General features: G+C 42.8%; 1 protein-coding gene across 1 annotated transcript in view; it reads right to left on the minus strand.

Moving 5' to 3' along the window:
- Positions 1–5,287, minus strand: part of slc4a3 (solute carrier family 4 member 3) — a 40,433-nt gene extending 35,146 nt beyond the window's left edge. The window contains exon 1 of the mRNA XM_084023402.1: positions 5,135–5,287. Within this exon, the coding sequence (XP_083879528.1) occupies positions 5,135–5,188 (54 nt within the window). The 5' untranslated portion in view covers positions 5,189–5,287. The remainder of the gene's footprint in view (positions 1–5,134) is intronic.
- Positions 5,288–13,353: the final 8,066 nt, after the last annotated feature.

Raw genomic sequence — 13,353 nt, forward strand, 5'->3', positions numbered from 1 at the left:
CCAACAGTGTGTTACAGGTTTGATATCAAAGTTAGGGATCAAAATAGGCTCAAAATGAATGCAAGAGAAATTAAATTCAACAATCAAACAGAGGAATTCAACAATCATAGTAGCTATTTTCCTACTGTGTGAATATTGAACCTGCACACAGTGTAACATACACATAAGACCATAAGACCATCTGACCAACCAGCCTCTTCTGGAGGTCCATCATTAAAAACACATGCTGAGCAAGTAACCCCGAAACCTCACTCATACTTCCATATATCAATTATTCATCTGAAAAGATGGACACGGTTGTGTTATCACTCAGCTAGGAGTGGTGTAAGAAGAGTCGGCAGGCATTCAATGGCAGTATAAAAGTAAGCCAGAGGTCGTTTTCAGGCCAAGGACCCCCAAGGCTTACAGTGACCTGGAGGAGTGACCCCCTGTTACATATTGTATAAAATAGTGTTCCTTATTAAACTGGGTCAATAATAATGTGTAGTTCAGCCTATAATGCCAGGTATAACAGTACTTTGTAATGATGTACATATGCAAAGCCATTCAAATAATAATTGTTTCAGATTCATATTTAAATTCTATTTTCTATTACAATTTCTCAAAATAATATGAAACTTACAGGAATATTTATATTTGCTTAAAATAGTTTTTTTCACGTTAAGGTGTATTTTTGGACAAATTAAACATTTTGGAAGAAAATTATTTCGGGGACCCCCGGCAGTAACACTGCGGACCCCCTAGGGGTCCCGGACCCCAGGTTGAAGATCTCTGAACGAAGCAATTAAAAGGTGTTCACTCACTCACTCACTCAAGGATGCATGCATGTGACCGAGTCTTTATGCTGAGTCCACAGTCGACACCAGGCTCTTGGATGCTACACTATAGTAGTACACACTATACAGTGTAGCATCCTAGTAGTATACTGTATGCTTGTTGTTCTTCAGGCAGACATTGTATATTTTAAATTCCAGGCCCAGGCACAGAGAATTGCGTAAGTACTGTCACTTATTAAAATTCCGGCTGATAAGAATATGCAATCAGCGTCCGCCTCTGCAGATTATGCCGGTTCCTTCACTTGTTATTTAGCAGCGTTTAAAACGGCTTCCCACTCCCTTGATCCCTTCATCTCTTCGCCTCTTTGATTGGTGGAGCTGGCGCACATCCCAGACAAACAAATCACAACCAACATAAATATCAGCGTCAGTGTTTCGCTGCACAGCTGATGTTTTCGAGCCATTACTTGGAAATGTTTGCCTTACTGAATGGGATTGTTTGCAAGTTGTCCTTAAATATGGTCCAATCATGCACAAAAACATGACTAACACAAATATTTGTTACATCCTTTGGCTCTCCTTATCTGGCGATATTAAACAGCAGCAGCAAAACAGAGAAGCCAGATTCAGCAGAGCAGAAACAGACTTTTAAAACTAGTAATGATAATAATAATACTAAGAAGAAGACGTCCTTAACAAGGAGTGCAAATACACATAGAATGCACATAAAAGCGGGGAATAATACATTATTCTGTATGTTTCTTCACAGAAGCGTCATGATGTTAACACTCAATATTCACACATTTACATTTATTACAGCGGCATGATTTACCACCTAATCTTAACACAAGCACACAATGACCAAAGCCTCCAACGCCACGCGGGGTATATCTTCAAAAACCTACGGCTCACATAAGCCGGCTGCAGCTGGTGATGTTTCTGTGGCAACCCACGCGCAGCTGGACCGCATGCTGCTTGCTTTAAAGTCCTCCATGCACACATAACCTCACACAGCCTTAAAGGTCAAAGGTCAACAGCGGGGACAGCAACCTTTTTTCATATGAAGTGCCTTTTTAAAAATTGTATATTTAATCAAAATTGAAGTTGACATTAAGTTTAATTATGACATCAAAGCAGCAGTGTAATCTCCAACACATCTGTGATTGTATTCCATCCATATAGGCAACGTGCATAGCAACATAAAAACAACCCATTTCCTCCTGTACTCCAGTCCTACATGGGAATTATGCGAGCACTATAGAAGAAGGCTGCCATCCTTATGAAATCATCCACGTTGGACTTGAATTCATTAAACTTACCAGCCTTCTTCTTTCTGTTGATGAGCAATGAACATTAAAATATATATGCAAATAACACAACAAGCATTAGCCAATCAGAGGCAGAGGAGGGCGAGTCTTTGCAGAATGGGAAAAAAAAATATCAATCATTAAATTACAGGCCATGCAACTGCAAATGGCTGAAAGAGGTAAATGGGTACGTGGATGACAAGCTTTGACATTTCCATAAAAAATATTTTGCAGACTTATTGTACCATTAATCTGCATGCCAATGGTGGTCTATTATGAGAGGTAACGACCAAAATGCTGTGTGTGTGTGTGTGTGTGTGTGTGTGTGTGTGTGTGTGTGTGTGTGTGTGTGTGTGTGTGTGTGTGTGCACAAGTAATTGATGGTAGGAAATTGAAGGTTCCCCTTATGTAGCCAAGCATTCAGCCTATTATTTCCTTCAAACCAGTGTCACAATATGCTATGAACAGTAGATGACATGTTCCCCGCTGTGCGTAATGACACATCAGCAACGTAGTTGGCGCAGCTTTTTCTCCCTGAGAACAGAAAGCATTCTTCTTCAGGACTTGAGCATTTTCCACAATCCCCTCCATGTGTTGAGGGAATAATTGCATTTTGTAGGCATTTCAGCACTTCTTCCGATCAAGATACTCTTTATTATTCACAAAGTGAATTAATTGTGAACATCATCAGAATATACTTGTACTTCATTACTATATAAGTAAGGTGTTGGAAGGTTGGAGGTGTTGTTATTTGTATTATAATGAAAATGGTTTTACTGATCCGGCCCAGTTGAGATTGCTCCTTCGCGTAGGAAGTGGCCAGCTGAGGTGTTTTGGGCGTTAGGCTCCTGTATATCCAACTGGTAAGAAGAAGACCCAGAACACTGCAGAGATCATACGTCTGGTGTGGCCTGGATACGTCTCAATGTACCCCAGGAAGACATGAACAATGTTTCTGAGTCTGGAATCCTCCTGCTACACTGCCCGAGGAATATCTGGGAAAGCTCAATTACTTCTTGTCAATAAATGTCAAAGTAATGTTCAAACAATAGGCAGAGATCTGGCATAAGGTTACTCAAGTTCAAATTTTCTTTTTTTATTTACAATATATTGCAATAATATCAAAAGTGCCATTTGAAAGAACTTAAACATTCATTGGTGTGACATTCACGATGCACGGTTTCAAAGGGCAGCGCTGGCCTGAGGGTGAGAGAACGGCCTCTTTTAGAAATACCAGATCCAGTAGGAGAAATAGTAGAAACACTGAGTCCAATTAATATTTGGTGCTTCAGCATTGCTCCCTGGCCCTCAGTAGACAAGCTACTTGGCAGCTGATTGATGTGAAAATGTGAAAAAGTGTTTTGCAGCTAAGAAATAACACACTCATAGCTATCTGTCAATCTCATGAAGTCTTTTTTCCTCACTCCACTACACAATGTCAAGCTTTCTGCCTCACGGCCAGACTTAATGTTCCCACTGAAAAGACCACCTTCTCGGGACTATTTTTCTGGCTCGCTGAGAGTGACTTCATTGTACAAGCCTCAGATATAGATACATTCCCACAAACTCTCCTCCAGTTCTCAGCAGTCATTTGCATATCCATTTTTACCATCTTTAAGATGCCAGTTGCTTTCCAAAATAAACTATTTACTGTCTACTTCACTTCCCTTATTTCTTCGTAAACTAAATCAGCCCTGCCAGATGAAAAGGACAAATCAAATTATTTGTCTGGTTTTGCATCGAAATTGTCCTGCTGTACAATTCTCACAAAGAAGAAGGCATCAAATTCTTCTTCTTGGAAAATGCAAAAAAAAAAAGACCATAATAATTTGGAGAGGTCATTGTTTCAGTGTTAAGCTAAGCTAAGTGCTAAGCTAAGCTAATTACCTCTTGGATTTAAACAAATAATGCACTTCCATTTAGCGTTGTCTCTATTCAGCTTTACTGTTCAGAGGGTCAAATTTTCAGAAAGCTAAAGGACATTTTCCCTCAAACACTCAACCCTTATTCTTGCCTCATGTATTAACACCATTTTGTCTTTTTGCTAATTTGTGTTTATTTGGTACAATTTCTGACCCACACTCCAGATATTACACATATTCTTCAAATCGTAGGATAACACAGATCTATTCTCCTTACTGGTTTCCTGGTTATGATTTAAAAATGGGTATAAAAAAGGAGGGATACTGAAAAAATATAGTAATTTAAAACAATGTTCCTGAAAAGCATTTAAACTTTTGGATGAAGTCAAGAAACTGCAGAAACAATTAGATTGAGGGTGCTATAAAAACCAACTACGCATCAAGAATGGTATACTGCAAGTAAGTCAATTTAATAGGACATAGCAGCGATAGAGATGCAGAGCGTGCAGGTAACCATAGTAACGAACTGTCATTCCTGCACGTGGGCACACGGTGTAAGAGGAAGAGGTAGAGATGCTGACTGAGATGACTCTGCTCATATTTTACAATTTAATAGATTTGTGTCTCACTTTCACTCTGATGGTCTTAATAACTTACTGCTGCTCCGTCTTGTCTGTCTATGTCGTACTGATAGGATCCGTGCTCTGGATCATGGATGTAGAAAAGCCTCATTTTATGCTGCAACTTTATCATTTATGCATTTGTTTGTCACTGTGTAATAAAATGAAGGATATATTGTGACAAAAATGTCTGTTATTTCTGGAATTCTTTTCATCATGTGTTCAAATTTCAAGAGCCAAATTTTCCTTTACTTGCCACATGGACGCTCCAGTGCTCTTAATCACTGAGTTGCTTGGGAGAGAGATCCTGCGTCTAAAATCTGATGGCTTTTCCCCAAGTTTATGGCATTCAAACACCTGGCTGGATCGTTCACCTCCTCCTCAGAGGGCCGCTGGCCAGAAGGGCAACAGAATCCCTCCAGTTCACAACCGACAAGCTCTGGGTTAAAACAAAAGAGTGTGGCTATCTCATAAAATGTGAGGTTTTAATGACAACGCAACCAACAGCCAACGTCACATGTTGGTGATTCCCAACGGGATGAAGGAGAAACCGAGAAAGCCATCCTTACCTGTTGTAGGTTGATCAACACATCTATCTCTGGGACATGACCTCCTGTAGCCATGGGGCCTGGCGTGCAGCAAGTGGGTGAACGACAGCTCTATGATGAGGGCAGGGCCCTGCAGGAAAGACAGCTGGCGTGGCCGGAGGAAACCTGGGTGGCTGGGTATGGAGCAGCGTGGGATGGGTCTGGATGAATAGTCTCGAAGGTAAAGGATGACGGGGGTGGCAGGGTCAGGTGTGGGGTTATGTGCGGCTGGGAGAGGGGACTAGGCCGGAGAGGGAAGGAGGGAAGGATGGGGTGCAAAGCAGCAGGAAGGACAGGGATCAGCCCTTCTCTTTCACGGCTGGGGATCCAGGAAGCCTTTGGGGTGGCATAACCTGCAGGAGAGAGGACAGGAGAGGCAAGATTGATAGATTGCACAGCAACCAAGCACACATTTACAAAAAAAAAACACTGCACATGATCACTGAGAAATAGACTAATAAATAATGACATTCAAATTAATAGTTGTCCTAATAAATTGACTTACTTGCAAATTTGTAAAATTCCATGCAAACAAACTGTGTGAATATAATAATGCACCTCGGCTTTGATATATTAGATCATGGAATTGCTTTGCTGCTTCCCACCCACATGATGGTATTTTAGTTTTTAATGAATAAAGTCATTTCTTATGATTTTTATGGTTGCCTGTGGTGTTATTATCAGCTGCCATGGCGACGGACAGGGTGTTGTCATCCCTGTCTCAGTGGTCTAAAAGGTGAGACACTGTGCATTGATCTGAATAACACTTATTTACCACTTTACATCCCCACGAGTATTACCCGCACCAGGGGATCCTCTTACAATATGTGACATTTCATCCCATTCCCCGATGTCTCTGCTGTCATACTTCTTGGATTCAGACAGTGAAAGCCAAACATTAATCAACTCTCGAACAAACAGAACCAGAACACAAAAATCCCTGTGAGCTACACAAAGTCAGAATCCTTGTTTTTAGAGTAACTATATCCTGATTATCAATCTACAAATAGTTTAACCTTTGTGTCGTGTTCGTTCTCCCCCCCTTACTTTAGTGTTCCCGGTCAAATTTGACCGGCCTGTTTTAACTGCTCTTAGATTAACACAAAAAACACTGATCATCACCAAATTTTATTTTACTCCCCTTTAAGCTGTTAACAATGTCTCAGACTACTGGTTTACATGAATTACTGCAGTGAATATTGAAATTGTACACTTTATTCCAAAATTCGCGTGTATTGTAAAAAAAAAAAAAATCCAAACAGAGACCAAATTCACAAAACATCATCAGCATGAACACATCATCCATGTGTGAATGTGTGTGTGTGTGTGTGTGTGTGTGTGTGTGTGTGTGTGTGTGTGTGTGTGGATGGGTGTGTGTGTGTGTGTGTGTGTGTGTGTGTGTGTGTGTGTGTGTTTTCACACACAGGATTGGCATTTTGCAATCAGGTCGGAATGCGCCTTGCAAACGTAGGCAAGGTCGGAAAGGTTGTGAAGTTTTGTCATCAAATCAGATTACTCGTGAGTGGACATGAAACTGTTGCAGGGACATAGTTGACCAGAATATAGGCCTCCCTGACTCCGCATCCCACAGACTTTCTGTAGCCCCATTGTTGGACCGATATACTCCTGCTAAAATCAACAGACCCATGTAGGCTTGGAGGTATACCTGGTTCAATGCTTTCCATGTGTCTGCAAACACACGCCTCCCCTCCAGGTTTGTCATCAGTATAATTTCTATAATGGATTCTGGTAAAAAGAGTTGGAAGCTGGACTTGATGTCATCCACATGAGATGTTGTGTTCCGTGTTGGCCCTGGCGTCATCCTAACAATATCCTAAACTCTTGCTCTGCCTCCTCGGTCCTGGGTGGATGAATACCAGAGCAAGTTGCCATCCCTGGACTGGAATGTCATCTCAGGTGCCTCTTCCCCAGGTGTGTCTTCCTCAGCTGTCTCTTCCTCAGGTGCCTCTTCCTCACCATCTGTTGACTGGTCGGTCTCACAATGGTCTGGGTCAAAATCAGGATCGATGTTGTCTTCTATTTCTGAGACATCCTCCTCTATTTCCGGTTCAACTTCAATCCCTTCTTCATCAGTTTGAAAAAAAAGGGTCAAAAGCCTCTCTGGCAGAAAATCGTCTTATCAGGCGCCTACTCATTGTGTTCAGAGTGAAATGACAGCAGTACACAAATAAAGCTTTATATAGGTGGTCTGTGTGAAGATATGATATATTTTGTATCAAAAAGTGTGGTTCACGTAGGGGAGAGGCACATAAGCGCAGGAAAGAGGTGAGAAGAGGAGACACCTAATTATTCAGTCTGAAAGGGGTTCACGTGGGGTGTAGTGTGTGTGTGTGTTTGTGTGTGTGTGTGTGTGTGTGTGTGTGTGTGTCTCTGTTTGTGTGTGTGTGTGTGTGTGTGTGTGTGTGTGTCTGTGTGTGTGTGTGTAGTGGCGGTGGTGGATTTGTGGTTGTATACTATCTGATGGATGAACACAAACTAGGGTCACCCATTCATTTCCTATGGCGGTCATTTTTGACCGGGAACACCACAGGTGTTACAAAGTTGATTTAACCACTCAAAATTCAACGAAAGTGGTGAGCATCAATTGTATATGTTCAAATGCCTAGTGTGGAGGATATCATAAGGCCTTGAGACAATAAAATGTAAAACACAATATTTATGATTGATGAAAGAAGGAAATCGGTCAGATTTGACCCGAACACGACAGAAAGGTTAAAGCAGCATGATTTCATTCTTTGGCCACTAAACTATACAGTTATGGCCAATATCACCGTCCTTTTAGCTCTGTTTTGGTCTCAGCCAATTCCTCTGGGAAATGTTCACCAGCTGATGCCTCTTCTCGACTGCGTGAACTTTCCCCAGGCTGGAACCTTTGGAGGAAGTCATGCGTTTGGTCTGCAGGGAACAGGGTCAACATGAAGTTGCAGGGACATTTTCCGAGGACATTTAACCTGGAATAAAGGCCCTGGTTGGGAGGTAGTACTGTCTGAATGTACACAAACTTCTGGGGTGGTGTTTGCAGCACAAGACTGTGGCTGAATGCAGACATAAATGGCCTGAAGGAACCTTTAAATTCCTTTTTAAAAGTAGTCCCAGGACTAAATTTACCAGGTACTTCATTTGGTAACGATCTGTCTGATATAGAGTGCATAGTGTAGTGGATTTATCTGATCTGTATCTGCCTGCTCCAAGTGGAAAAGTGGGTGTCACGTTGTTAAAGAGGCTGAAATACTCCATACTGCCGAGGGGGTGATAATCCCCTGTGCGGTCGCCTCACTATGACACACAAATATGAAATTATAGTGACTTACTAGCGTCAGATTGACTGACTGATTATAAAGATGTGCAAGGCGTTTCTTGTGGTGACCCAGAGATCAAATCACACGTTTATTTTCAGTAACATATCCTGCTACAGGCCTCGGCTCACTTATCTAAATTCTCATTAAACAGTCTTCATTTGGAACGAACACAAAAAGGCCCACTGGGGACGCCTCATTATCCCGATGATGCCAAAAGAGCCGATTATTTTGGTTTTCACATGGAGGAAAACAGGTGCCTCTCATCCATGTCAACATGCCAGGATTGTTAGTCTGCAATGGTTCTGGGGGCAAGCCAGACCATGGACCATGGACCATTTACAGATCTAGTCTCTCAGGGCTAGGCGGCCTCAAACGGAGGTTTTAGAAGCTCACAGAGGCGTGTTAAGAAAGTCAACAAGCATCCGCTTTGTTATTAAAGGTTAGATAACATTTTAATATCTTAGCTATCTTAGTTTCAATGCATTAGACCGTTTCCTCATTACAATTATTAAAAAAAATCAACAACCAAAGATTTGCAATTCTGTTGCGAGGGGCAAACCGAGACTCAGACAAAGCAAAACCACATGAATCCAGCCTACATAGATATAAAGAAGTCATGGGAATTGATGGAATGTAGCGGTTAAATCCCCAGCAAGTCGCCCTGTTTGGGAGCTGCTGTTCACCCCCCACTGTCACAACCAGAGACTCTACATCTGTCTCCGTTTTATTCAGCTGACTCACTCCCTCCGAGACATTTGCAGCTGGCTCATAGCTCCCATTATGCACAAGGCGCTGCACAAATAAAAAGTATGAGATAAGCTCGTTGTAGTGCACGGTGTGGCATTATGACCCTGAACGCCGGATCAGTAAACAGCCTGTGCAGCCTCATTTGTTCAGCAGCTCCAACCAGCCTTTGGATTTATGAGGAAATATCCCTGCCTTAGACTGTGTCGGAGGGCCCAGTGTCTCATCCTGATTGGCTCCTGGTGGAGCATGTAGTGACCTTGGCCACAGCTCCTGCCCACCACCACCAAACCGGCTGCTACAGTAATATCAAATGTCCCGCCCTCTCCTTACCAGCTGTGTAATCAGAGAGCTCTGAATAGCTCGCCCTTTGAGTGCGTGAAGGGGATGCTGACGTATGTGAGTGACTGACACTGATGGCGTTGTGGTGGTGGTGGTGGTGGGGGGGGGTGACAGCCGCCGAGGAATGCCAACGGACCTCCGGTGAATGGCAGGGCTACAGTACAGATGATGAGGGTGACTCAGTCAGGACAGACCCCCTCAAAATGATCCGCCACGTGTTTCACTGCAGGAAAGAAATAATGGCCCAAATGATTGATCATACGGGGCGAGAGGGAAGCACACTAAGCAGCTGATCCTCAATCTCAACCGAAACTCTTCACACTAAAGACGTCGCCGATGAAGGGATTAAGTCAGGAAAATAATAAAAGAATGCAAATTTTACTTTGACTTTTCAAAATCTCAGGTGGTGAGGACAACCTTTATATGTTTCACCAACTGCCCTAGATTCACAACCCATTCTTTGATTGCGTGTTTCACGTTGTTCAATCATATTATCCGGGCATAATAATGGCGCTGCAGAAACCAGAGAGTGAATATCTTTGATTAAAGCTGAACAAGAATGACTCTTGGCATCGGTGCAGGGACATCTTGCCGAGTTTCGCGGTACACGATGACAAACACGGAAGAAGGACTTCGCATTCGGTGCAGAGGGAAAGAGTGTCAGATCACAAGTCACTGCAAAACCACAGTAAACCTGTTAAACTCGCACGCGTTCTTCAGCGAGGCTAACACGACTCAGCACTTAACGTAGCCTTATATGCACAGCTTTTAGCAACTGACGGCCAGCACTGCCAACAATGCCATCTGTGCAAACAATGCAATCACGTTGGCCAGCAATGTTGGACGGGGGCCACCGGCAGTGTCCTCATTAACAGGTCTTTGCCCGGTAACCATCACTACGTGGAGATCAAGCCACTCCAGACGTTCTTGATGTATAAGATCTATATTTGGAGACAAGTGGGCAGCAACGGCTGGGACTTGAGTCCTACAAAAGGCTCCGAATTTCAACGCTGTGATGTTGGAGAGAAGTGCACCAATGGGGGGCCAGCAAGGCCACTTGAGGCCCCAAATTATACTTCAAGGCCAAAGTATACAATAAACAATTAAACAAAAAGGAATATATTAGCATCATCACTGTTATCATGTTGATATTAGCATGTAGCTCAAAGGAGAGCGTGTTTTGAGCCACACATCTCATTGCTGTGCCGTACAATTCAAGTCACCTCCATTGTACAGATGACTCATGGACTATTAAAACCAATACGACTGCGTCATGACACAGCGTACCACTAGTATGGTGAGAAAATGTCTTTATTATGGCGGCTATCGGAGATCTGACCCTTTGAGCGCCAATCATCAGGTTTTATCTGAGTTCGTTGTGTAAAACGTGTAATAATACTCATGTTTGTCTGATGACAGTTAAAGATTTGGCTTCAGTTGACTCTCTTCCTGATGACCCCTCCATCCCCTACTGTAGTGTGAACAGCTCTCTGCTGCTTTCTTGCTCACAACATAAGTGCTACAATAATCGATGTGTGCACTCAATTCTCCAGCTGCTTATTTCTAAAACACTGGAGCTGTGGAGGTTAGGTTACCACGGTTATCTGGCTTCCACACAGCCACCTGCTGTAAGTCTCCAATTTGAGGAAATACTGCGAAGCACCATGAGTCGAGTTTCCTCAGCAGACCGATAGTTGCTGAGTCATTACTATGTGACCTCATCCACCTCCAGCTCCAGCTTGAACTTGAAGCTCAGACTATTTCACATGGCTGCAGATGACCTGCAAACAAACATGTGATGACAAAAAAAAATTGTTTTGTTTTTTTAGCAGCAAGAAGCCAATGCACTTTCTATTGCACAGTCGAAAAAAAAAAAACACTGCAGCACAACAGCGAGTATCAACACACAGGCATCAGTAAGCCACCGCCTCCGGAGCGCTGCTGCTGCACACAATGAGATGCACACTGCTTCCCAGTGCAGCTCTGCACCCAAAGGGAACACTACACCTGCAAATACAGACCCTCCAGCATCGATTTCAGTCTTTGCAACGCACACAAAAAAAAGCTCCTAAAATATCATCCTGTCATGTCCTTTGCTGTGGCACATGCGCGTCTTTGTTGCATACCAAGTGCCCGGGCAGCGAGCAGCATCCTCCTGACGCCAGTGCGTAGTTGCCCACCGGGAAAGTCAATCAACATTTGCATGTGCAAAGCGCCGCGTGCGTCGCCTTACCTGCGGTTTGAGAGGACTGTCCAGCGGGAGGAGAACGACACGCGGGGAGATGCTGCGACTATACGCGGCTGCAGCGATCCTGGTCCATGCCGCGAGCTACTATTGAAGAAGCGCCACGCAGCCTGCCGGATCCGCGCGAGGATGCTCAGCGCGACCACGTGACTCTGGAGGACAAACCTGCCAATGTGAAGCCCACTGATGGACGGACAACAATAACACGCTGCCTCAACACTTTGTTGTTCTGTCAGGTAGGGGAGGTCATATGAAGCAACCCATCATTAGTAGTAGTAGTAATAATAATAATAATAATAATAATAATAATAATAATAATAATAATCAGAGGTGTCAAAAGTACAGATATGCTATAGGCTACTCAAGTAGAAGATTGGTAAAAGTAGAAGTACTGAGTCACCTTCTTTACTCAAGTAAAACTGAAAAAGTACCCCTGAAATGTACTATAGCCTATACCAATAGGGATATACTGTAGGCTATTAATAGGGATAATTCCCCTGCAATGCACGTGCCTTTATGAAAATTTAAGGAGTAAAAAGCACACATATTTGTTTTAAAAGGAAGGGAATAAAAGTTCAAAGCTGTCAGAAAAATAAATATTCTACTTGACTACAATAACAAAGTATTTGCACTGAGGTAATAAATCAGGGGAGAATAGTCATTTTCTCAGACTTCCAAGCAATCAGACTTCATTTTGCAACCAGAGGAATCGCCACCTGCTGGCCAGCGGATAGAATGCAAGTCAAAGGCACTTCAGCTTTGGCTTCACTTTTCAGAATCGGAGGTTGCTGCCTTGTTGCATGCATGAAAAAAGTAGGAGTAGTAGTAGTAGTAGTATAGAGCTGCATATTTTATTTAATGGGAAAATGGCTTCAAGCCTTTTAATGTTTAAAGTGAAGAATGAAGGAGCTGGTTGAATTATTATAATTTGAAATTATATGGTTAATACATGACACAAAGGTTAAAGTAGTAGTAGTAGTAGTTGTTGTTGTCGTCGTCGTCGTAGTAGTAGTAGTAGTAGAGCTTCAGGCAAGTGTCCACTGTGTGGCAGCAACGCTTCAGATATGAAGTGCATATGAACAGACACATAAGGATGGATTATCAAGCAGGCAAAGCAGAAAATTGCTTTGAGGGCCAAGACCCCCAGGGGCCACTAAAGGCTTAAGTTCACTGTGTCACATAATTAGTGTTCACTAGAATGCTTTCATTTCAGCCTACGTGACAGCTTTGTTATTTCCTAATATTGTAATTTGTAGAATACAGTTTAAAAACCTGTTCTCATCAGTCCGGTGTTTTGGTTTATTTGACACCTATTGGAATGAATAGACCACACAAACTTGTTTAGTGTTCTGTGGACTCATGGGATTTCTATGTTGCTCTCCTGGAGGTGATGGATCAGCTGACCAGCAGCTCAATCAAGCAGAGTGAGACCAGGTGTGTCTCATTATCTCATCTCAGCAGGGAATCACTGGGTGTTGTATAGATAGAGGACGATAGGTGAGATAGTTCTGCAGGAAATGAGACTCTACATTATTTTGACGTGTTCTTTT

Source organism: Eutrigla gurnardus (assembly GCF_963514095.1).
Source record: "Eutrigla gurnardus genome assembly, chromosome: 12".
In the NCBI taxonomy this organism is placed as follows: Eukaryota; Metazoa; Chordata; class Actinopteri; order Perciformes; family Triglidae; genus Eutrigla; species Eutrigla gurnardus.